A 26177-nucleotide genomic window follows, 5' to 3' on the forward strand; every position below is an offset into this window, starting at 1 on the left:
GCTATTGCAGAAACGTCTGCTGTCTTTCTTCAGCGACACATATTGTAGCAATTGAGAGTGTAACAACAGAATTGAAATAGCCTCGCATGATCCTGGGCTGACACACATTTTTCGTGGCACACCCCTCCCTTCATCCCGCTCTCTCCCTCAATCCAGTCCTGGATTGTCAGAGGGAGCGCGTCGGCTCCATTCGAAGGCTCTCCCCTCCCAGGCTCCCCTCTACAAACACAGCTCAGACATCCCCATCTCGTCAGGAAATTAAATGCCACACGTCAGCAGGGTGTGTGTGTGTCAGTGTGTGTGTGTCCATTATATCAAAATCTGTGAAAACTGGGTATTAGAAAAAAGGTAGAGGAGGGGGACAAGGCAGGGGTGTCTGTCGTCATCAATGAGGTTTTACATTTTCAAATTTCCTGTCCAAACTGTCCTTCTCTTCTCGGAAGCGCTGTCTGAAATCATCTTTCACCTGGGCACGCAGACAAAACTAGAGCTGTCTGGGACGGCCATAAACCCCAACCATAACCAATATGAAGGGTTGGGAAACAACGACAGCATGGAACCAGCGGCCTGCAGAGAACAAGGAAAATGTCCCAACCGAATGCATAGTAGGATATCATTATCTTGAAAACATTGTGGGACATTCTCCTTGAAATAATTTCAGGAAGGAATCCATCCGAGCCAGAACACCACAGGAGGTCCCTCTACCCCACCCTGTGACCCTCGACCCCTACCACACCTTCACCCCATTCCCTCACACTCCCCCGCTGTGAGGGAAAATCCACATCCATCCATTTCAGTTTTCAAATGATATAATAAAGGTCAGAGCCTCTCTCTCGCTGTTTCTCTCTCTCTTTCTCTCCAGAGTCGCACGGAGCTGAGGAGATTGATGCTGGTCCCCCCAGGGAGGCTTGTAGAGTGTCCCGGGTCAGCCGGGTCAACCCCAGTTAACATGCACCCTCCAAACTAAACCCAGCTAGCGAGAGATGAGACGTTTCTTTCAGCGCAGCACTCAACATATGATTGATATTAACTGGAGAGTGGAGACCCGCTGCTGCATGCGCACACAGAAAGACCCACACGCACGCACACACACACACACACACACACTGACTGCTTAATTCCTTTCAGGGTTCTCTGATGATGGCCCACTAACCCGAGCAGACTCCAGTCACTGTGTTTTCTTTTTCCCTCCTGCTGGTATGGTGTGGGTCATTTTCCTCCTTCCACCAACCCCAAAACGTCCACATTACCCAGCAATTAAGGGACTTGTGGAAGTGACAAATAGCTTTTCTAAGGTCACTAATTTCCTGGTTTCGTTTGGAACGGCTTATTAGCCATCCGCTCCGTAATTTCATCGATTTAGTAGATTATGTTCGGAAAAGCTAGTTGCTGTCTGTCTGTCTCTCTCTCTCTCTCTCTCCACTCCCGCCTTCTCTCTGTCTCTTTCATCCATCCCCCCCATAATACCTCATCCCCCCGCCTACAATCACTCTATACTATAAGCTTTCAAGCAGAGAAGAGAAATTGTGAAATATGTTTTGACTGAAAGAAATTGAGACAGCTTGTCTGGTCGAAGTTCAGTTGGAAATGTATTTATTATGGATCCCCCATTAGCTGCTGCAAGGGCAGCAGCTACTCGTCCTGGGCTCCAGCAAAGTTAAGACAGATAGACCATTTTAAAAACATTACAATACATTTCACAACAGATGTCACAACACATTAAGTGTTGGAATCTGTCTGGTGGATTTTGTTGGCAAAATAACAAGTCCCATTTCCAAGATGTCTTCATAACATAAAAGCATGTGAGTCAAAGCAAAGAGAGACTCTAGCATGCTGGGCCTAGTGACGGTACCTCACAGAGCTAGCTGTCGGCACACATCAGGATGTGTCCGGAAAGAAGTTACAACCACTTGTCAACCAATGCCAAGACTAGAAAAACAGCTAGAAACAACCAATATTGAGATGACAGAAGTTAACAGTGAAGACCCAGTATCCAACGGTGAGACAACCATTCACAATGACAAACGAGGATCACAGACAAGACAACCATTGCCAACGACAAGACTACAGCTAGAAACAACACATAACTACGAACCATTATTGAGTCACCCAAATGTGAACCAACCACTCACATTGATCACAATGACAATCGCAAACCGAGAGTGATGCTAACCATTAGCAATGACAACCACTGGCGGTGGCGATGACAAAATACTGGCGTGGAACGGCCATGAGCGGTGACAAAATAGTCGCTAACGCACCCAGCTGGGAGTCACAGAGTGTCGGTGGACAGAGTGAGGGGTGAGGCCAAATAGCGCAAGCTACATCTGTTTCGCAGTCTGGTCTGTTCCCTCCTCTTTCTTTCTTTCTTTCTTTCTTTCTTTCTTTCTTTCTTTCTTTCTTTCTTTCTTTCTTTCTTTCTTTCTCTTTCTCTTTCTCCACCCTCTTTCTATTTAGACTGTGACTGTGTTTGGTTCTCTCTCTCCATTTTTCACTCTCTCGCCATCCCTCCCATCTCTCTCTCCTTTTGTTTTGAGTCACGTCACTCAGTCACAGTGGGATCTGGCTGCTAAAACATTTATCTTTCTCATTTCTCTTTGGGAGAGACCTCGGACGATACAAGAGCTAGGCAAACGCAGCTACACTCTCTCCAAGCCAACCATTACAATAGAGAGCAAATATCTCTTAGTGTTGGGCATTGTTGGACTGTCTGCTTGTATTGTCACTGCAGTGGTTTATGACTGCACTCACTGCAGCCAATGTTGGGTGAAAGAGCTATGGGTGTTCTTACTTTTATTTAATCATTTGTTTTGTACTTTTTAACCCCTTTATCCGTGATATCCAATTGGTAGTTACAGTGTTGTCCCATCGCTGTAACTCCGGTATGGACTCGGGAAAGGCGAAGTTCGAGAGCCGTGAGTCCTCCAAAAAACACAACCCTGCCAAGCCACACTGCTTCTTGACACACTGCCCATTTAACCCGGAAGCCAGCCGCACCAACGTGTCGGAGGAAACACTGCACAACTGGCGACCGAAGTCAGCGTGCATGCGCTGTGCCCGCCAAAAGGAGTCGCTAGAGCGCGATGGGACAAGCACATCCCGACCGGCCAAAACCTCCCCTAACCCGGATGACACTGGGCCATTTGTGCGCCGCCTCATGGGTGTCCTGGTCGCGGACCGGGAGACAAAGCCTGGGATCAAACCCGGGTCTGTAGTGATGCCTAATAGCAAAGGATGTAGCGTTGACATTTAAAGAGCTCGCTGCCTGATGAGGTTCAATGCAGAGAATGACAAGGTCCTAGTGAGGCAGGAAGAATGACTACATTTGTTGTTTCTTGGGAGGATGAGCTGTCATAACCATGTGGTGTTGTCTTCTTCCTTGTGTTACGCCAAAAAAAAGAATCACCACCCCTCTTACCATTCCTAACAAAACAAACACAGGCTCGCGCACACCAACCACACACACATATAAACACACGCATACACACACACACATGCACAATCAAACGCCCACACTCCTCCTCTCCCCAGCCCGGCAGGCCCCACGTCAACCCTATTAGGCATTTCTACGTCACGCTGGAATCTTAAGCGCCATGCCATGTAAACACTAGACCAGGGCCTGAATTCAGACTGACATTCTCTTTCAACCCGTGGCCTCCACATTCACTCTGTGTGCGTCCCAAATGGCACCCTATTCTCTGTAGTGAACTACTTTTGTCCAGTGCCCTATAAGTCCTGCTTAAAAGTAGTGCACTATAAAGGGAATAGGATGCCATTTGGGAAGCAGACCTCTGTTCACTGCATCTGGCCTTCACATGCAAGGCAGAAACTCTCTAGGACTGACAGGGAGGGAAGGAGGGACCTCCTCCAATCCACTTCTGACCTTTATTTTCCTCACAGCCTTTATTACCTCGGAGGTCTTCATCTGGACTGAGGAGGTTTCGGTTTTTATATGACGATTATTCCACCACTATGTACTGTAGATTAAGCTGATATTGTGTAAAAGCTGAATGAAACATCTAAAGTTAATAGAGGAATCAGTATTAACTTGGAAAAGGTCACATAATCAGTTAGTGGTGTAGCCTATGTGCTGTAACTAACTCCATGCAATTTTGTGGCATTGCAGACATGGAGCCATGCAGACCATACTGTAAACAGAGTCTATGGGAAGGCTAACACTATGTCATCTCTAGACTTATACTGCAGCTAAGACCCAAATAAAACGCACCACAAACTACAGTAGCGTGCTACTATAACCCTGTCCCTCATGTTAACTACTGGTTCTAACATACAGCTAAGAGAGTCACTCCCTCCTATGGTGATTCCTGCTGAGGAACGAACGACAGTGATGGGGTCTAAAGTTCAGGGAACCTATATGCTGTGTTCTTATGTAGAGGGTTTCGAGTTCACATGCTGGGTCGGGAAGATGTGGCGAGACTATCTTTCATATGCAAAGAGATACCATTATTGGTCGATATCCATTAGACATGTAGCAGCACCAGCCTATCATGGGATTCCTGAAGCCCCAGCCTCCCTTCACACATAATGGGCAGGCTAGGACTTTTGCTGCCCACTTGACCTGACCAGAAATAAACATTACCCTGAGGCTATAACTGGGCTCCAGAGTTTCCCCTTGTCAGGTCATGACACACACACACACACACACACACACACACACACACACACACACACACACACACACACACACACACACACACACACACACACACACACACACACACACACACACACACACACACACACACACACACACACACACACACACACACACATTATTCTTCAGTTGTATTGTTTGTATTTCCCATTTGCGTGACTGTTCTTGTCTATCAGTGTATCCGTGTTATTGTCATGTGTGATGTTTTTGTGTGGACGCCAGGAAGAATAGCTGCTGCTTCAGCAAAAGCTAATGGGGATCTCAATAAACCAGATAGGTGAACTAGGTCCTCGCCGTCCATGTAATCTCATTCAGTATGATCTAAAAGGCTAAATTGATCCTAGATCAGCACTCAGGAAGAGGATGAGGAAAAGGCACCAATGTCTTGTATCTCATTTAAAGCAGTCAGTTTCTAAAGAAATTAAATGAGGGTTCTGGTAAAAAAAAAGAAGGATTTAATCGAATAGATGTGATCTCATTCGGGGCATTGGTGAACCTGATAGTTTAAGGAAGTGTGTTGGGTTCGTATTCTATGCTCCAAACAACTTACATTTAGCAAATTATGATTGACTTTGACTAACTGCTATTAGTCATTCTGATTAAACTCAATGTTTTTCAAGCATGTTGGAACTGATTTTAAAAACAGATTGAAAGAAAGTAAGACCAAAGTTAGAAGGAAAACAAGTTGAAGGTAAATTATTACAGTATAATATTACTGCAAAGCACCCTGATATCACCATGCAATATAACAAACAATCTGAAAATCATATTGGCTTGTAGATATGGGCAGTCAGCCACTACTAAACTATCAAAAAGTTGCCTTTTTGGCTTCAGAACGGACGGAAATGTCATTGATCATTAACCACAAAGCATTTCCTGCTGTTTTCTATTTAAAAATTCATGCAAAAGTCTGACTTGTGCTTCTCCCTTCACTCTCCCAACCTATGTGTGTGGGGAAAGAGAAATATTAAAAGGGATAGTTCACCTAAATGACCAAATCTACTTATTGGTCTTATTGGTCTTACCCTGAAAGCAGTCCGTGGACAAGAACAGAGGGCCATCCATGCTTTTGTTTTGTTTATTTAGCCACTGTCACCAACCGCTTACTTAGCTAGCTAGCTAGTATTTTCTAAACCCATAGAAGTCCAATATTACCATGGTTTCGGCTGAACTATCCCTTTAAGAAGCACATATTGGTTGAGCTATCCCTTTAAGATGCACATATTGGTTGAGCTATCCCTTTAAGATGCACATATTGGTTGAGCTATCCCTTTAAGATGCACATATTGGTTGAGCTATCCCTTTGAGATGCACATATTGGTTGAGCTTTCGCTTTAAGATGCACATATTGGTTGAGCTATCCCTTTAAGATGCACATATTGGTTGAGCTATCGCTTTAAGATGCACATATTGGTTGAGCTATCGCTTTAAGATGCACATATTGTTTGAGCTATCCCTTTAAGATGCACATATTGGTTGAGCTATCCCTTTGAGATGCACATATTTGTTGAGCTATCCCTTTAAGATACAACATAGCACAGATAAGATGGCTCTGATAGACATGATCACCCTTGTTTCTAGCTCCTAGCTAACTTCGCAATAAGCATTTCGCTACACCTACGATAACATGTGCAAATCTGTGTAGGCAACCAATAAACTTTGATTTGATAATGGTGACTCACGCACGTACATCTTATGCTATGGCTAAGCAACTATTTCTATATCATCACCATGCTAACACGTTAAGATGACTAATGTCGACCTCAAAACCTTTTTAAGTATGAATGTATGGATAAACAGCTTAGTCACAGCATATATTTGACCCACTGAAAATGTTCATATTCCATAGGTCAGTCATATTGAATAGCCTAGTATACAATAAGAGGAAGTCATATGTTCTTCATATGTTCTACCACACACATACACCCATCCAGCCAAGTCCTGCCAGGTCTTTGACCATGGGGGTTGGCAAGACAGCACAAACAGATCTGGAACCAGGCTAACCCACCCACTTTCCAATACAGTAGTGATACATTATACACATTGGTGTCTCCCTCTAGAATCTGCCCCAGCATCCTTCACACTCTACATTAATTTAATGTACAGTTGAAGTCGGAAGTTTACATACACTTAGGTTGGAGTCATTACAACTCGTTTTTCAACCACTCCACAAATTTCTTGTTAACAAACAATAGTTTTGGAAAGTCGGTTAGGACATCTACCTTGTGCAATTGTTTACAGACAGATTATTTCACTTAAAATTCACTGTATCACGATTCCAGTGGGTCAGAAGTTAACATACACTAAGTTGACTGTGCCTTTAAAAAGCTTGGAAACTTCCAGAAAAGTATGTCATGGCTTTAGAAGCTTCTGAAAGGCTAATTGACATCATTTGAGTCAATTGGAGGTGTACCTGTGGATGTATTTCAAGGCCTACCTTCAAACTCAGTGCCTCTTCGCTTGACATCATGGGAAAATCAAAAGAAATCAGCCAAGACCTCAGAAAAAAAATGGTAGACCTCCATAAGTCAGGTTCATCCTTGGGAGCAATTTCCAAATGCCTGAAGTTACCACGTTCATCCCTACAAACAATAGTACGCAAGGATAAACACCATGGGACTACGCAGCTGTCATACCGCTCAGGAAGGAGATGCAGTCTCCTAGAGATGAACGTACTTTGGTGCGAAAAGTGCAAATCAATCCCAGAACAACAGCAAAGAACCTTGTGAAGATGCTGGAGGAAACAGGCACAAAAGTATTTATATCCACAGTAAAACGAGTCCTATATCGACATAACCTGAAAGGCCGCTCAGCAAGGAAGAAGGCACTGCTCCAAAACCGCCATAAAAAAGCCAGATTACGGTTTGCAACTGCACATGGGGACAAAGATCATACTTTTTGGAGAAATATCATCTGTTCTGATGAAACAAAAATAGAACTGTTGGGCCATAATGACCATCATTATGTTTGGTGGAAAAAGGGGGATGCTTGCAAGCCGAAGAACACCATCCCAACCGTGAAGCACGGGGGTGGCAGCATCATCTTGTGGGGGTGCTTTTCTGCAGGAGGGACTGGTGCACTTCACAAAATAGATGGCATCACAAGGGAGGAAAATTAGGTGGATATATTGAAGGAACATCTCAAGACATCAGTCAGGAAGTTAAAGATTGGTCGCAAATGGGTCTTCCAAATGGACAATGACCCCAAGCATACTTCCAAAGTTGTGGCAAAATGGCTTAAGGACAACAAAGTCAAGGTATTGAAGTGGCCATCACAAAGCCCTGACCTCAATCCTATAGAAAATTTGTGGGCAGAACTGAAAAAGCATGTGCGAGCAAGGAGGTCTACAAACCTGACTCAGTTACACCAGCTCTGTCAGGAGGAATGGGCCAAAATTCACCCAACTTATTGTGGGAATCTTGTAGAAGACTACCCAAAACAATTTAAAGGCAATGCTACCAAATACTAATTGAGTGGATGTAAACTGAAAATAAATAAAAGCTGAAATAAATCATTTTCTCAACTATTATTCTGACATTTCACATTCTTAAAATAAAGTGGTGATCCTAACTGACCTAACACAGGGAATTTTACTAGGATTAAATGTCAGGAATTGTGAAAAACTGAGTTTAAATGTATTTGGCTAAGGTGTATTTGGCTAAGGTGTATGTCATACAAAGCAATTTCTATTCCTTAAACCAAAGCCCACAGCCAAGAAATATTTTAACGGTTTTGACCATGGCTGTGCCCTAAATGGCTCCCTATTCCCTTTATAGTGCACTATTTTTGACCATAGGGCTCTGGACAAAAGTAATGCACTATATAGGGAATTCGTTGTCATTTAGGATGCAATCTGTCTCTCCCCACAACAGAAAATAATTAATCCTGGCAGACAGAACAGGAACATCAACGGCTATCCTTGCTGAGACATCCCCAGGAGTTTCAATACTTTAATCGACCCCACCCAAGGCTGAAGGCAAGACGAGGCTATACAAAGGGTTTGTTCAGTTGGAACGCATCCCAAAAACACTGGTCAACAGTCTGTCACTGTTCTGTTCCGTTAGCGGACAAGTAAACAAAACCCACATTGACAGATAGACATGAAAGCGACAGTTAAAGGGAAAGATAGATCACGCTGTGTGACAAGTATCATTCACCAGGATGACAAATCATTCAGTGCTACAGGTTGAAGAAGAAGGGGGGGGGGGGGGGGGGGGTAAGTTTTCCCTCCATCTACCTAAGTCAATCAATTACTCTATAGAGGATAGTCTGCTGACAGAATTACAATGTCTTACAACATACATACTGTAGAAAACATGAAGACACTTTAAATCAATAGGGCAGTGGAAAGACAGGTGCCTTACCTGATTTGCGCTTGGATGATCCATAGTCCCTAAAAAAGAAGCAACAACAGAGGGACATGATGAGAGTCAAGGGAAGGACAGCAGCACAGAGGAGACACACGTACGGTGTCTGTCACTCCTTGACCTCATTAACATACACACACACGTACACACACACAGCTCAGCCCGCACGCAGAGACAGAGAGAGGCGTGTGTGTGTGTGTGTCTGAGAGGAGTGAGTGAGTGAGCAATTATGAGAGTATGAGAGAGAGAGAGAGAGAGAGAGAGAGAGAGAGAGAGAGAGAGTTGAATGAGTAGGGCCAACTGACAACCTGATCATGTGACGTTTGAAACGGCACCACCATCCGCCCTCCCTCCCTCCCTCCTCCTCTTCAACTCCCCTTTCCTCATGTCCTCCATCAGAGAGAAAGAGAGGGAGGATCTGTTTAAGTCTTCTTAATGGATTATTATTGGATTATGTTGCTAGCTAAACTACGGCTAAATTAAGGATATGCGAACTGCGGAGCGGAACTAGCCCTGCTGAATGGGTGTGTGTTGTGATGTGCTGTGCTATGCTATGCTGTGACTGCTGATGGAGAGAGAGAGAGTGTGTGTGTGTGTGTAGGTGTGTGTGTGTGTGTGTGTGTGTGTGTGTGTGTGTGTGTGTGTGTGTGTTAACTGCAGAGGGCAGAATGATGCTTGGAATAGCTTGGTGTTTCATCAGGATGACGATGAAGTTAGTGGTCTTTTTAATGAGGTTAAGGAAATTATTCTCCTGGGCTGTCGCTGTGAATGAACACACACACACACACACTTCACCCGAGACCAAAAGACCAATCCAAGGTCTGTAGCCATCTCTCTCTACCCTTTCAGAGTCAATGCCCTGCCTCAATTAGCCTCTTTGTAGCTCTCCACAGAGGATCATGAATAATGCCCTTATATTGTTCTAATGGCCAGCCAAGTCAGGTCAGAATACTGTCCATTGTGACCAGACGGACTCTAGCTCCTACCCTGGTGTCATCAGTGGTCAGCCGCTCTGGGCAGATGACCCTCCAGCTAAAGAGAAACAACTGAAGCTATTGTATTCAGCTGACAGTGAGACTATAGTTAGAGATGGGATTTTAATGGAAATAATCTGTGGAAGGAGAATTCTTGCACCAGCTAGCAGGATATTTGCTTTTTCTGTCCTTGGTCCTGCCTGCTGCAGTGTTGGCAATGCTGCCAATATCCTCTTCTTTATGGGTGATAGAGATTTCCAGGATTTTCAACATTTTATGTTCCCTTTCTTAGGATCCACTGCTACGCTTCTATAGACATCCAGATATATATGTCCATATAGATATACCCACATAGAACAACAACACCAATTCTATATATTTCTATAATTTTACATGATAGAATTCTATGATTCTATATTCTGTAGTTCTATGATTATTTGGTACATATTTCTACAAAAATCTCACAATTCAACTCCAATCACAAACGTCTGTTTTGTATTGAACACACCTTAACACTACTCTACACTAGTGTAATGTCAGTGCTGTCAACCTATAACCCCATAACAAAGGCCCACCTAGCTATGCCAGTCCCCAGTGTTGGAGAGTTAACAGGAGAAGAGGTCTCACTTACAGAGTTTACAACACAATGTGACCTGAGCTAGGGGTAGTGGGCTACCAGGGCCTTTAAAACTACACAGACACAGAGGGATAGCTCCCAGGTTGACAGTCAAAACCTAAATAGTGGAGGAGAGGAGAGGAGAGGAGAGGAGAGGAGAGGAGAGGAGAGGAGAGGAGAGGAGAGGAGAGGAGAGGAGAGGAGAATCAGGGACATATTTTCAAGTTGAATATCTTTTTAAGCACTTAAAACACTAAAATACTAACTCAATCAATACTTAACTTGCACAGATAGTACAAGTAAACTGCCTTCCATGTTTCACGCTGTGTAGTAAGGAAAGGGCTTGTTTGGCCGAACACCGCAGCAGGCTGAAAAGTACTTAATTGTACTCCTCTACCCTGGAGACTGTTAAACAATGCCTGCTGAGCTTCATTTACATGGCAAACCTGTCCTGAACATCTTATAAAGAATTCAAAATCAAGAAAAGTCAACTGCGTAAGCACTTTTTCGTCCAACTGTAAATGTTGTGCATCAACCACAACCAGCAACTTCAGCTTTGGAATGTCTGTCTAGTTCTTTCTATTAGCAATACTGTGCATCGTCATCGTGTTGAGTGAGATAGATAGATCCACGAAAATAGAATGACTATTATATGGATGGATCAACAATGACAGACTCACAGTAGCTAACTAATAACCCTTCATACTTGAGAACAAGAACAGTCTCCTGGTTAAATCGATACTGTGTGTGTTTCGATTCAGTTATTAACTATGTCCTGGTAAACTGGGTTGTACAGTATTCATTAGAGTACAACGTGTACAGTTTTGCAATGGGAAACGAACAAGCCTTTGTTATTAGACAAGTTATAATCGCTCCCTCTTTTAGTCTGTTGTCCTCTATTTGGTGCCTAATGAATAGGACCCTGATAAAGGTCAAACCAAAAACGCTTTGAGGTGTATTATCTTCAGGGGCGCAACTTTCACTGGGGACGGGGGTGGACATGTGACATTTATTTGGATACATCCATAACAAGAAGCTAATGAGTCGCGATTTCGCCTGGCATAGAAACGGTGCTCACTCGTCACAACACTGCTGTTCAGAGGAGCTAGCCAACAACACAGCTAGAGTAATACAATCACTTCAAACTGAAGCTGGAAATACAGCAAATTAGCTGCGTTTGGTTTTACCTTTTTTCAATTTATATTTGTTCGTATATATCCATAAAAATGATGCCAGCTCATTCATGATTTCGACTGGCTGAGAAACGCTGCCTGCCTGTCTGTCTCGTCCTGACTCCCAACACATTCATTACTATGGGACAGTTGGAGATGGAATTTGACTATTGAAACAATGTTGCAAATGATGGAGAGACAGACAGCAAGGTTTATACAAATCTCCACTGTTGAAAACTAAATGTCAGTCTAAAGGAAATGTGAGATAAATGTCTAGATGCTTTTTATAGTGGAGTTCAAGTTTATAAAGTGCCTGGTTGGGTTGATGAGACAGTGGATTGCACAGTCAGATGGAACAGAGTAAATAAGCATTTTAACGTCATAGATTTAGCCGATGGTAACTTGTGGAATAGACACCGGCAGGAAAGCGCTTTTAACCAATCAGCACTCAGGATTAGACCCACCCGTTGTATATATATATTATGCTCCCCCCCACTTCTAAAACCAAAGTTGTGCCCCTGATTATCATCATATGATGGTCCTGAGCTTAGCTAAGCATTCAGGAATTTCATTAAACCCTTAACAACAGAGTGGGCTACATACATCTACTCAACAAACTGTTAAGTATGTGTAAACATTGACATAAATTATCCCATTAACCTAGCATTAGCCTACAGTAGCACTAACCTCTAGCTAGTGTTAAATACAAGTAAACATTGACCTAAATTAGCCCATTAGCGGAGTTAGCCTAGCCTAGCCGCTACGCTAATAGCTAGGTCGCATCCAGGTTAGGCTTGTGGTCAATGGGACCAGGGATGGTTATTTTTGGCAGTTTTGAGTCCCGGGTTTTTTGGGAGGCATCTGAAAGACATTTATGGGGGGGCCCTCTGGCTAGTGACCAGTTTACTCGAGCCTGAAATAATACTGTTCCCCCGGGGGTGAGGCGTGAGTTCTGGCCGATAGCTCTCTTCCTATGTATTGTAATGAGAGAAATATTTTAAGGACAGAGGGAAAGAGGAAGGTGAAAAGGAGGGGGGAAATATGTAAGTATATTGTTGAATATTTCAAGAGGGTGTGTGTGTGGTTTCTGAGGGCTAGTGTTCCCCCTTTACAGGCAGTGGGAATCAAAATGCTGTCTCCATTTCAAAATAAATATTTGTTCTTTCTGTACAACCATGCTAAATTTAGAAGACTGATCACACATGGCAGCAGAAGTTAAAGGTCAATGACCTTTATATGTCTAGGAAGTCCTGTCACTCGAAGATTCCAGGGAGAAAAGTGAAATCCGACTGATTACAGTAAGAATGTGTGTGTGACAAACTGATCTGTCCGTAGGCCTACACACGTACACAAACATGAGCATGTCATCACTCCGCTCAATCACTGAACGCACATTTAGGAAGCCGTGAGGCCAGCTAAACAGATCTACTGACTGATTGATTAGCAGGTCAAACAAATGTGACCTCTGACCTTCTGTGATATAGGTCAGTAGCGAGGACACTAGGTTAGTCAAGCCATTCCTGAACCCCTGTGAATGGAGACCTTCCATTCCTCTTTTATGTTCTGTACCAGCCGGTCCCAAATCACTCCCGAACCCTCCCCTTGGCCCTAACCCTTCAATGTTTTCAGATCTCAAAGGTCTGGGTATAAGCAGTGTAGTGGAGGGGCTTCCACCATATTGCTTCTACCTTACAGATCTACAAACATTGAAGGGTTAGGGCAAAAAGGAGGGTTAAGGAACTATTTGGGACCGGCTTTAAATCCTGTGAGCTACTATCCAAACCAGGCAATCTGTTTCTTATTGACAGTGTATGAACTGGAACAGATTGAGAGATAAAGGCTGTGGGGGTCTTTAGCTACAGTAGTAACATGATGGTTGTGCACTAATTACACCCAATGGCCCCCAGAGTTTGGCCCGGTGGTTTGAATGTGAATGTGCACTTCTCCAAATTAATCTGTCCCTCCTTCCTCTCTCTCTCTCCCCCTCCCTCCCTCTCTCTTGCCTTCTCAATTCAATTCAAAGGGCTTTATTGGCATGGGAAACATATGTTTACATTGCCAAAGCAAGTTAAATAGATCATAAACAAAAGTGAAATGAACAATCAAAAATGAACAGTAAACGTTACACTCACAAAAGTTTCAAAGGAATAGAGACATTTCAAATGTCTATGTACAGCATTAAAGTATCTCTCTCTCTCTCTCTCTCTCTCTCTCTTACTCTGTCTGTCTCTCTCTCTCTCCCTCCCTCCCTAAGTAAACCCAATCTGAACATCAGGCCCCTTAGCCAACCCCCCCTAACCTGAACTCTAAATCCCTGAGGAGTACCATATCACCACCCCTCAACTCTCCCCTCCCCGCCCACCTAATTATTGGGCCAAGGCTCAAGCTCCTTCTGCCCACTAGCAACCCTCCCTTAAAATGGTACAGAGAATCAATTACCCCCCACAAACACACACACATACAATTACCCCCCTCCCCTAACACACACCCCATCCCTTGTTTCTAATTAGCCAAAAAAAAGCCCAGTCTGTTGATTGGAGACTTACACCATCACTAGGGACAACACAATGCTACTTTGCTCATAGCCAGCGGAGAGGCCCCAACAGCTGACCAATCACTTGAGTCCATGACTTATCGCAGTTATAATCTGATAAGAAGACTGAAGACTGGAACCACTGTCACTCAAAGGGAATTGTAGTTGTTATTTACAAGAAGGTGGTGAACAATGTGAGTTCTGAGCATCGATGACGTCAGATAGCGCCGACATATTTAGCATATTTAGCTCCAAAGCAACTTTGTACAAGTATTTCGCTACACCCGCAATAACATCTGCTAAATATGTGTATGTGACCAACCAAATTTGATTTGATTTGATAGTATGATAATTGTCTTGACATTCAACTGAAGAGTATAAAAATGTTCATCCTTCATTCAGTCAGAGAGGGATTATAATACAATATTCTAAGTGCATCTATTAATGAACAATACTGTACTGTCTAGCCTAGTTTGAGCACTGATACAGGTGCTGTGGAAATGGCCATTCCATTCAAATTCATCCACAATTTAAATCACAGCTAAAAGAAAGTGTGAAAATTCCCATGTCAGACAGAGGAAAAGAGCGAGAGTCTTAAAAACGACCAGAAAGACAAGGAATCTTGTCTGGAAATCTATCTCTCACAGGAACAGCCCGGGGCCAAAATGTACATAAATAATGACAGAGAAAAAAAACTGACAGAAAAATACCAGACAGTGGACACATTTATCTCTGATGGAAAGCCCCCTGGGACACTTTTCTCCCTACTGTAGTTCGGAGCCACAGGGTCACTGGCTGCAGCCCTGCAGTCTGCACTGTATTCCAGCTGATCTGGGTCTAGACAGCTGTTTCCACATAGGGCCATTTACATCGAGGAGAACGCCACCTCGTGGTGAGTTTTTGGAATGAACATGACCATGCTGCTGTACTTGAGGGAAATGCTTAAAAGGGAAGATTCAAGATGTCTTTAATGTGTTGATTGTTGATTCCAGGTGAAACACAAGCTCACAAGCATATATTTCAAGCTAATTTGTGCAGAGAAGGATCAACAAATGAATTGCACATGTTTTGAGGCTTTGACACTGCTGTGTGTAATAGGTAAAGACTGAAAGATAGGCTGACGCTACACCGAGAAAGACTTGACATACAAAGAATGTACATCTCATTTAAGACATAAAAGATGAAGAACTCTCATTTGAAAACCAAGTTGAGCTATTCTAAGGTACATCAATGACATCAGCCTTGAATTTGTCTCTCTGTTGCAGTACTCCCATTCACAGGCAGATGTCCCTAATATCAATTTCAATGTCATTTTAACTATTTGCACATCATTACAACACTGTATATAGACTTAATATGACATTTGTAATGTCTTTATTCTTTTAGAACTTTTGTAAGTGTAACGTTTACTGTTAATTTTTATTGTTTATTTCACTTTTGTTTATTATCTATTTCACTTGCTTTGGCAATGTAAACATATGTTTCCCATGCCAATAAAATACAAAAGGGAAAATAAATAAACATAAATATAGGTTGTATTTACAATGGTGTTATATCCCTGCACCTCACACACAGACTATAACTGATCTGGATCCCTCAAGGTCTGACCTTTTCAAGATGTGATTGGTGGGATTGATTTTTACTGTACAGAGACACATGGCCCTAGTGGAATCAGATCATGGTCTGAGAATTCAATCTACCTTAGCAGCCGTGCCCTTTGGAAAGTTTTGACTCATTCTCTTGACTGAACAGCTATAGGAGTAGTCTTGTTCCAGTCCTAACACTACCAGTCTGGTAGGCAAGGTACTAAAGGAGTAGCAGAGGCTACTGTAGGAGTAACAGAGGGTACTATAGGGGTAGCAGAGGGTACTACAGGAGTAACAGAGGGTACGGGATGACTAACAGAGGGTACTATAGGAGTAGCAGAGGGTACTATAGGAGTAGCAGTGGGTACTATAGGAGTAGCAGAGGGTACTACAGGAGTATCAGAGGGTACTGTAGGAGTAGCAGAGGGTACTATAGGAGTAGCAGAGGATACTATAGAAGTAACATAGGGTACTATAGGAGTAGCAGAGGGTACTGTAGAAGTAACAGAGGGTACTGTAAGAGTAGCAGAGGGTACTACAGGAGTACCAGAGGGTACTATAGGAGTAACAGAAGGTATTGCAGGAGTAACAGAGGGTATTATAGGAGTAACATAGGGTACTATAGGAGTAGCAGAGGGTACTATAGGAGTAGCAGAGGATATTATAGGAGTAACAGAGAGTACTGTAGGAGTAGCAGAGGATACTATAGGAGTAGCAGAGGGTACTATAGGAGTAGCAGAGGATACTATAGAAGTAACATAGGGTACTATAGGAGTAGCAGAGGGTACTGTAGAAGTAACAGAGGGTACAGTAAGAGTAGCAGGGGGTACTATAGGAGTAACAGAGGGTACTATAGAAGTAACAGAAGGTACTGTAGGAGTAACAGAGGGTATTATAGGAGTAGCAAAGGGTACTATAGGAGTAGCAGAGGGTATTATAGGAGTAACAGATGGTACTATAGGAGTAACAGAGGGTACTATAGGAGCAGCAGAGGATACTATAGGACTAACAGAGGGTACTATAGGAGTAGCAGAGGGTATTATAGGAGTAACATAGGGTACTATAGGAGTAGCAGAGGGTACTATAGGAGTAGCAGAGGATACTATAGGACTAACAGAGGGTACTATAGGAGTATCAGAGGGTACTATATGAGTAGCAGAGGGTATTATAGGAGTAACATAGGGTACTATAGGAGTAGCAGAGGGTACTATAGGAGCAGCAGAGGATACTATAGGAGCAGCAGAGGATACTATAGGAGTAACAGACTGTACTGTAGGAGTCGCAGAGGGTACAATAGGAGTAACATAGGGTACTATAGGAGTAGCAGACAGTAATATAGGAGCAACAGAGGGTACTGTAGGAGTAACAGAAGGTGTTACAGGAGTAACATGGGGTACTATAGGAGTAGCAGAGGATACTATAGGACTAACAGAGGGTACTATAGGAGTAGCAGAGGGTACTATATGAGTAGCAGAGGGTATTATAGGAGTAACATAGGGTACTATAGGAGTAGCAGAGGGTACTGTAGGAGTAGCAGAGGATACTATAGGAGCAGCAGAGGATACTATAGGAGTAACAGACTGTACTATAGGAGCAGCAGAGGATACTATAGGAGTAACATAGGGTACTATAGGAGTAGCAGAGGGTAGTGTAGGAGTAACAGAGGGTACTGTAGGAGTAACAGAAGGTGTTACAGGAGTAACATAGGGTACTATAGGAGTAGCAGAGGATACTATAGGAGTAACATACTGTACTATAGGAGTCGCAGAGGGTATTATAGGAGTAACATAGGGTACTATAGGAGTAGCAGAGGGTACTATAGGAGTAGCAGAGGGTACTACAGGAGTAACAGAGGGTACTGTAAGAGTAGCAGAGGGTACTATAGGAGTAACAGAGGGTACTATAGGAGTAACAGAAGGTACTGTAGGAGTAACAGAGGGTATTATAGGAGTAACATAGGGTACTATAGGAGTAGCAACGGGTACTATAGGAGTAGCAGAGGGTACTAAAGGAGCAACAGAGGGTACTATAGGAGTAGCAGAGGATACTGTAGGAGTAGCAGAGGATACTATAGGAGTAGCAGAGGGTACTATAGGAGTAACAGATGGTACTATAGGAGTAACAGAGGGTACAGTAGGAGTAACAGAGGGTACTATAGGAGTAGCAGAGGGTATTTAAAGGAGTAACAGAGGGTACGGCAGGAGTAACAGAGGGTCCTAAAGGAGTAGCAGAGGATACTATAGGACTAACAGAGGGTACTATAGGAGTAGCAGAGGGTACAATAGGAGTAACACAGGGTATTATAGGAGTAACATAGGGTATTATAGGAGTAACATAGGGTACTAAAGGAGTAGCAGAGGATACTATAGGAGTAACAGAGGGTACTATAGGAGTATCAGAGGGTACTATAGGAGTACAATTGGGTATTATAGGAGTAACAGAGGGTACTGTAGGAGTAATAGAGGATACTATAGGAGCAGCAGAGGATACTATAGGAGTAACAGACTGTACTGTAGAAGTCACAGAGGGTACAATAGGAGTAACATAGTGTACTATAGGAGTAGCAGACAGTAATATAGGAGCAACAGAGGGTACTATAGGAGTAACATAGGGTACTATAGGAGTAGCAGAGGGTATTATAAGAGTAACAGAGAGTACTGTAAGAGTAGCAGAGGATACTATAGGAGTAACAGAGGGTACAGTAGGAGTAACAGAGCTTACTATAGGAGTAGCAGAGGGTATTTAAAGGAGTAACAGAGGGTACGGCAGGAGTAGCAGAGGGTACTATAGGAGTAGCAGAGGGTACTAAAGGAGCAACAGAGGGTACTATAGGAGTAGCAGAGGATACTGTAGGAGTAACATACTGTACTATAGGAGTAACATAGGGTACTATAGGAGTCACAGAGGGTATTATAGGAGTAACAGACGGTACCATAGCAGTCGCAGAGGGTACTATAGTAGTAGCAGAGGGTACTATAGGAGTAGCAGAGGGTACTATAGGAGTAGAAGATGGTACTAAAGGAGCAACAGAGGGTACTATAGGAGTAGCAGAGGGTACTATAGGAGTAGCAGAGGGTACTAAAGGAACAACAGAGGGTACTATAGGAGTAGCAGAGGATACTGTAGGAGTAACATACTGTACTATAGGAGTAACATAGGGTACTACAGGAGTCACAGAGGGTATTATAGGAGTAACAGAGGGTACCATAGGAGTCGCAGAGGGTACCATAGGAGTCGCAGAGGGTACTATAGGAGTAGCAGAGGGTACTATAGGAGTAGAAGATGGTACTAAAGGAGCAACAGAGGGTACTATAGTAGTAGCAGAGGGTACTATAGGAGTAGCAGAGGGTACTATAGGAGTAGAAGATGGTACTTAAGGAACAACAAAGGGTACTATAGGAGTAGCAGAGGATACTGTAGGAGTAACATACTGTACTATAGGAGTAACATAGGGTACTATAGGAGTCACAGAGGGTATTATAGGAGTAACAGAGGGTACCATAGGAGTCGCAGAGGGTACTATAGGAGTAGCAGAGGGTACTATAGGAGTAGCAGAGGATACTATAGGAGTAACAGAGGGTACTGTAGGAGTAACAGAGGGTACTACAGGAGTAGCAGAGGGTACTATAGGAGTATCTATAGGAGGGAAAGTACAGTATATAAAGTGTGCCATTCAATCTGGTGTTACTAATAACCAACACATGCCTCATCAATGATATTATTAATGGCTTGTTAATGAAAGTTACTATACAGTGTTACCCTATTGAGCATAAAAAGGATGTATTTGTGTTTTACTGTGCATTCTAACAGCAGTTTGCCTATTTTTGTTAGGGTCTTTATGAGACAATGTGAGACAGTGTTCAGGTGGGCCTCCACGCTTCAGCAAACAAAGGAAAGGGGGTGCTCGACAACAATGTGAGACAGTGTTCTTGTCTAGACTGTCAAGCTCAAGAGCTAACTCTACATCATCAATCTTCCACCCCTAAGCCCCATACTCTCCCTAGGGTCCCTCTTCGCCTCCACTCCTAACCCTCCTCCTCATCCTTTCCTCTCCTCCTTTTACAGTAACTGATGAGGTGGACACTTTTCACCACACTGACTGCTGCACTGACTGAGACTATTCATCATACTCATGTACACACACACACACACACACACACACACACACACACACACACACACACACACACACACACACACACACACACACCACACACACACACACACACACCACACACACACACACACACACACACACACACACACACACACACACACACACACACACACACACACACATCTGTGCTAACACACACAGACACCGTATGTCCCAGTGCTGAACTGTACTGTTACTGAGCCCAACCCTCAGTATTAGGATGACATGTCAGCAAATAATACTGATAAACTAATTCCCCCAACTGCCAAACCTAACAACACAGATAACATCAAAACCCCAACACTAGCAATCTGACTTGTTACACCATTGCAAAACAATTACTCAACTTCTATTCTTCCATTGATCCGTTCAGTTTTGAAATGAACACACACAAAGCAGCATTTCAAAATATAATTCCGTGTCCAAATGGAGTGAGCTGCCGTTCTGTCTGTGTTTGTGTGTGTGTGTGTGTGTTCCGTTTGAAAATCAACACACACATTAGGAGGGCCCTACGCTCCGACACACACACATATATCAGTTTGTATGCCAGGCTAGGTTCAAAGTGGTTTTGCCACTGATTCGAAAGCTGAAACAGAGCATATCACTTTGGATACAATGCTATGGGCCTCCCAATACTCTGGGTAGACCAGTATTGATTACAGGGGGCAGGGAGTAGTAGCTTTTCCATCAGGGTTGAGTGGCTAAAGCTGTTAGCTGGAGCTGTTAGCCTGCTGCTACAACTGGCCTATCTGTTACACAGGCAGCCCTGAGGGAGACACAGGGGGAGGTGGAGAGAGGTGGAGAGATCACTGACTGAGGTAAGAGAGGAAGTTGGGACAATGGAGCAGGAGGAGGGAGGGAGGATATGTTGTATGGTCTGGTAGTCACAGTCAGAGACAGACTGCTACCATATTATACACAGGTACAAAAGTACACATACATACAAGCTCTATCTAGAACAGCGACCTCTGGTAAGACAAGCGGTGGCGGTCTATGTACAGTGGGGGGGAAAGTATTTGATCCCCTGCTGATTTTGTACGTTTGCCCACTGACAAAGAAAGGATCAGTCTATAATTTTAATGGTAGGTTTATTTGAACAGTGAGAGACAGAATAACAACAAAAATATCCAGAAAAACGCATGTCAAAAATGTTATAAATTGATTTGCATTTTAATGAGGGAAATAAGTATTTGACCCCCTCTCAATCAGAAAGATTTCTGGCTCCTGTCACGTCTTGACCTGTAAAGGGGTTATTTGTTATTATAGTTTGGTCAGGACGTGGCAGGGGGTGTTTGTTTTATGTGGTTCGGGGTTTGTTGGTTTATGTGTTTTGTAGAGGGGTGTTTGTTTAGATTAGTCCGGGGTTTTTGGTTAGGTTCTATGTTGTGTATTTCTATGTCTGATCTAGGGTGTTTAGTTCTATGTTTAGTTTATTGGAATTGGGCCTTCAATTTGAGGCAGCTGTTTCTCGTTGCCTCTGATTGAAGGTCCTATACATAGGGGTGTGTTTGTTATGGGTATTGTGGGAGGTTGTTTGTGCACTGCTATGTTTAGACTGCATTACTGTTTAGCTGTCGTTTGTTTTTTTTCGTTTTGTTGTTTTTGTATAGTGTGCGTCATAAAATAAAGATGAGCATTCACGTACCCGCTGCATTTTGGTCCACTTCCTACTACGGCCGTTACAGAACCTCCCACCAACAACGGACCAAGCAGCGGGGGAAGGAGCGACAGAGGAATTATGTGGACTATTTGGAAACTTGGACATGGGAGGAGATCCTGGACGGGGCTGGACCGTGGCACCAGGCTGGGGAATATTGTCGCCCACCGGAGGAGATAGAGGCAGCCAAGGCGGAGCGATGCCGGTATGAAGCTCTATACACAAGGTTGGCATTTAAGCCTGAGAGGCAGCCCCAAGGACATTTTTTTTGGGGGGCACACGGGTAGTTTGGCTGGGCCAGGGTTAAGCCCCAAGCCAACTCCCCGTGCTTATCGGAAGCAGCCTGTTATTGGTCAGGTCCTGTGCTATGGAGTGATACGCACGGCATCGAGGCCGAGCAGTCTCAAGCCGGTGTGCGAGGTGCCAGCACCCCGCATTTGCCAGGGGGAAGCGGGCATCCAGCCAGTAAGGGTGGTGCCAGTACTGTGCTCGAGTCCGCCAGTGCGCCTTCACGGCCCAGTGTATCCTGTTCCCGCTCCTCGCACTAGCCCTGAGGTGCGTGTTTCCAGTCTGGCACATCCTAAGCCAGCACCACGCATCAGGCTTCCAGTGCGTCAGCCCAGTCCAACTCATCCTGTTCCCGCTCCTCGCACTAGCCCTGAGGTGCGTGTTTCCAGTCTGGCACATCCTAAGCCAGCACCACGCATCAGGCTTCCAGTGCGTCAGCCCTGTCCAACTCATCCTGTTCCTGCTCCTCGCACTAGCCCTGAGGCGCGTGTCTCCAGTCTGGTAACTCCAGACTCCAGGGAGTAAAGGGGTTATTTGTTATTATAGTTTGGTCAGGATGTGGCAGGGGGTGTTTGTTTTATGTGGTTCGGGGTTTGTTGGTTTATGTGATTTGTAGAGGGGTGTTTGTTTAGATTAGTCCGGGGTTTTTGGTTAGGTTCTATGTTGTGTATTTCTATGTCTGATCTAGGGTGTTTAGTTCTATGTTTAGTTTATTAAGATTGGGCCTTCAATTGGAGGCAGCTGTTTCTCGTTGCCTCTGATTGAAGGTCCTATATATAGGGGTGTGTTTGTTATGGGTATTGTGGGAGGTTGTTTGTGCACTGCTATGTTTAGCCTGCATTACTGTTTAGCTGTCGTTCATTTATTTTTTTTATTTTTTTGTATAGTGTGCGTCATAAAATAAAGATGAGCATTCACGTACCCGCTGCATTTTGGTCCACTTCCTACGATGGCCGTTACAGCTCCCAGGTGTCTTTTATACAGGTAACGAGCTGAGATTAGGAGCGCACTCTTAAAGGGAGTGCTCCTAACCACAGTTTGTTACCTGTAAAAAAGACACCTGTCCACAGAAGCAATCAATCAATCAGATTCCAAACTCTCCAGCATGGCCAAGACCAAAGAGCTCTCCAAGGATGTCAGGGACAAGATTGCTCAAGAATACATATTCATGCCCGTCTAAAGTTTGCCAATGAACATCTGAATGATTCAGAGGACAACTGGTGAAAGTGTTGTTGTCAGATGAGACCAAAATGGAGCTCTTTGGAGGAGGAGGAATGCTGCCTATGACCCCAAGAACACCATCTCCACCGTCAAACATGGAGGTGGAAACATTATGCTTTGGGGGTGTTTTCTGCTAAGGGGACAGGACAGCTTCACCGCATAAAAGGGACGATGGACGGGGCTATGTACCGTCAAATCTTGGGTGAGAACATCCTTCCCTCAGCCAGGGCATTGAAAATGGGTCGTGGATGGGTATTCCAGCATGACAATGACCCAAAACACACAGCCAAGGCAACAAAGGGGTGGCTCAAGAAGAAGCACATTAAGGTCCTGGAGTGCCCTAGCCAGTCAATCTGTGGAGGGAGCTGAAGGTTCGAGTTGCCAAACGTCAGCCTCAAAACCTTAATGACTTGGAGAAGATCTGCAAAGAGGAGTGGGACAAAATCACTCCTGAGATGTGTGCAAACCTGGTGGCCAACTACAAGAAACGTCTGACCTCTGTAATTGCCAACAAGGGTTTTGCCACCAAGTACTAAGTCATGTTTTGCAGAGGGGTCAAATACTTATTTCCCTCATTAAAATGTAAATCATTTTATAACATTTTTGACATGCGTTTTTCAGGATTTTTTTGTTGTTATTCTGTCTCACTGTTCAAATAAACCTACCATTAAAATTATAGACTGATCATTTCTTTGTAAGTGGGCAAACGTACAAAATCAGCAGGGGATCAAATATTTTTTCCCCCCACTGTATATTTGTAAACAACAGCTGGTGCACGAAATCTAAGGAAGTCTCAAGGTTTTGCTCGCCTGAGGTAGAGTATCTCATGATAAGCTTCAGACCACACTATCTGACCATAATTCTATCCTCCTGATTCCTGCTTACAAGCAAAAACTAAAGCAGGAAGCACCAGTGACTCGGTCAATAAGAAAAGGGAAAGATGAAACAGATGCTAAGCTACAGGACTGTTTTGCTAGCACCGACTGGAATATGTTCTGGGATTCTTCCGATGGCATTGAGGAGTACACCACATCAGTCAATGGCTTCATCAATAAGTGCATTGATGACGTCGTCCCCACAGTGACTGTACGTACATACCCCAACCAGAAGCCATGGATTACAGGCAACATCCACACTGAGCTAAAGGGTAGAGCTGCCTCTTTCAAGGAGCGGGACTCTAACTCGGAAGCTTATAAGAAATCCCGCTATGCCCCCCGACAAACCATCAAACAGACAAAGCTTCAATAGAGGACTAAGATTGAATCGTACTACACCGGCTCCGACGCTCGTCGGATGTGGCAGGGCTTGCAAACTATTACAGACTACAAAGGAAGGAATAGCCGCGAGCTGCCCAGTGACACGAGCCTACCAGACGAGCTAAATTACTTCTATACTCGCTGTCACGTCCTGACCATTTGTTATTGTAGTTTGGTCAGGACGTGGCAGGGGGTATTTGTTTTATGTGGTTCGGGCTGGATATGTTAGTTGTAGGGTGTTTGATTTAGTATTCCGGGTTTTGGGCACTGTTCTATGTTTATGTATTTCTATGTTCAGTCTAGTTATTTGTGTTTCTTTGTTTAGTTAATTGGGGGTTGTACCCTCAATTGGAGGCAGGTGTTTTCTCGTTGCCTCTGATTGAGGGTTCTATAAATAGGTATGTGTTGTTCTAGTATTTGAGGGAGATTGTGCTGTGTATAGCTCTGTGCCTTACCGGCCTGTTATTTGTCGTTGTGTTTTTTTTGGTGTACGTATTTATTTTGGTTTACCTTCTTCGTCCGTTTAAATAAAAGAAGATGAGTGCACATTTCCCCGCTGCGTCTTGGTCCACTTTACCCTACGACAACCGTGACACTCGCTTTGAGGTAAGTAACACTGAAGCACGCATGAGAGCATCAGCTGTTCCGGACAACTGTGTGATCACGCTCTCCATAGCCAATGTGAGTAAGACCTTTGAACAGGTCAACATTCACAAGGTCGCACGGCCAGACAGATTACCAGGACGTGTACTCCGAGCATGCGCTGACCAACTGGCAAGTGTCTTCACTAACATTTTCAACCTGTCCCTGACTGAGTCTGTAATACCAGCATGTTTCAAGCAGACCACCATAGTACCTGTGCCCAAGAACACTAAGGTAACCTGCCTAAATGATTAACGACCGTAGCACTCACGTCTGTAGTCATGAAGTGCTTTGAAAGGCTGGTCATGGCTCACATCAACACCATTATCTTAGAAACCCTAGACACACTCCAATGTGCATACCGCCCCAACAGATCCACAGACGATGCAATCAATATTGCACTCAACACTGCCCTTTCCAAGCCTCCCGAGTGGCAGAGTCGTCTAAGGCACTGCATCGCAGTGCTAGCTGTGCCACTAGAGATTCTTGGTTCGAGTCCAGGCTCTGTCGCAGCCGGCCGAGACCCATGGGGTGGCGCACAATTGGTCCAGCGTCATCCGGGTTAGGGGAGGGTTTGGCTGGCATGGATGTCCTTGTCCCATCGCACACAAGTGACTCCTGTGGCGGGCCGGGAACAGTGCACGCAGACACAGTCGCCAGGTGTACGGTGTTTCCTCCAACACATTGGTGCGGGTGGCTTCCGGGTTAAGTGGGCATTGTGTCAAGAAGTCCAAACACACTAAGGCAATCGTGAAGAGGGCACGACAAAGCCTATTTCCCCTCAGGAGACTGAAAAGATTTGCCGTGGGTCCTTAGATCCTCAAAAGTTTCTACAGCTGCACCATCGAGAGCATCCTGACTGGTTGCATCACTGCCTGGTATGGCAACTGCTCGGCCTCCGACCGCAGGTCAGTAGAGTATAGTGAGTGTGCATATGGAGTGTAGTGCGTACGGCTAAGTACATCACTGGGGCTAAGCTTCCTGCCATCCAGGACCCCTATACCAGGTGGAAGGCCCTACAAATTGTCAAAGAC

General features: G+C 44.2%; 1 protein-coding gene across 5 annotated transcripts in view; it reads right to left on the bottom strand.

Moving 5' to 3' along the window:
- The window catches only part of LOC106586780 (SH3 and PX domain-containing protein 2A), a 121620-nt gene that overhangs the window by 45531 nt on the left and 49912 nt on the right, over window positions 1-26177 (bottom strand). For all 5 annotated transcript variants that reach the window (XM_014174425.3, XM_014174414.3, XM_014174408.3 and 2 more), the window contains exon 6: window positions 9040-9068. In XM_014174425.3, coding sequence (XP_014029900.1) covers window positions 9040-9068 — 29 coding nt within the window. The remainder of the gene's footprint in view (window positions 1-9039; window positions 9069-26177) is intronic.

The sequence above is a fragment of the Salmo salar genome, chromosome 02, assembly GCF_965601325.2.
Source record: "Salmo salar chromosome 02, fSalSal1, whole genome shotgun sequence".
Classification (NCBI taxonomy): domain Eukaryota; kingdom Metazoa; phylum Chordata; class Actinopteri; order Salmoniformes; family Salmonidae; genus Salmo; species Salmo salar.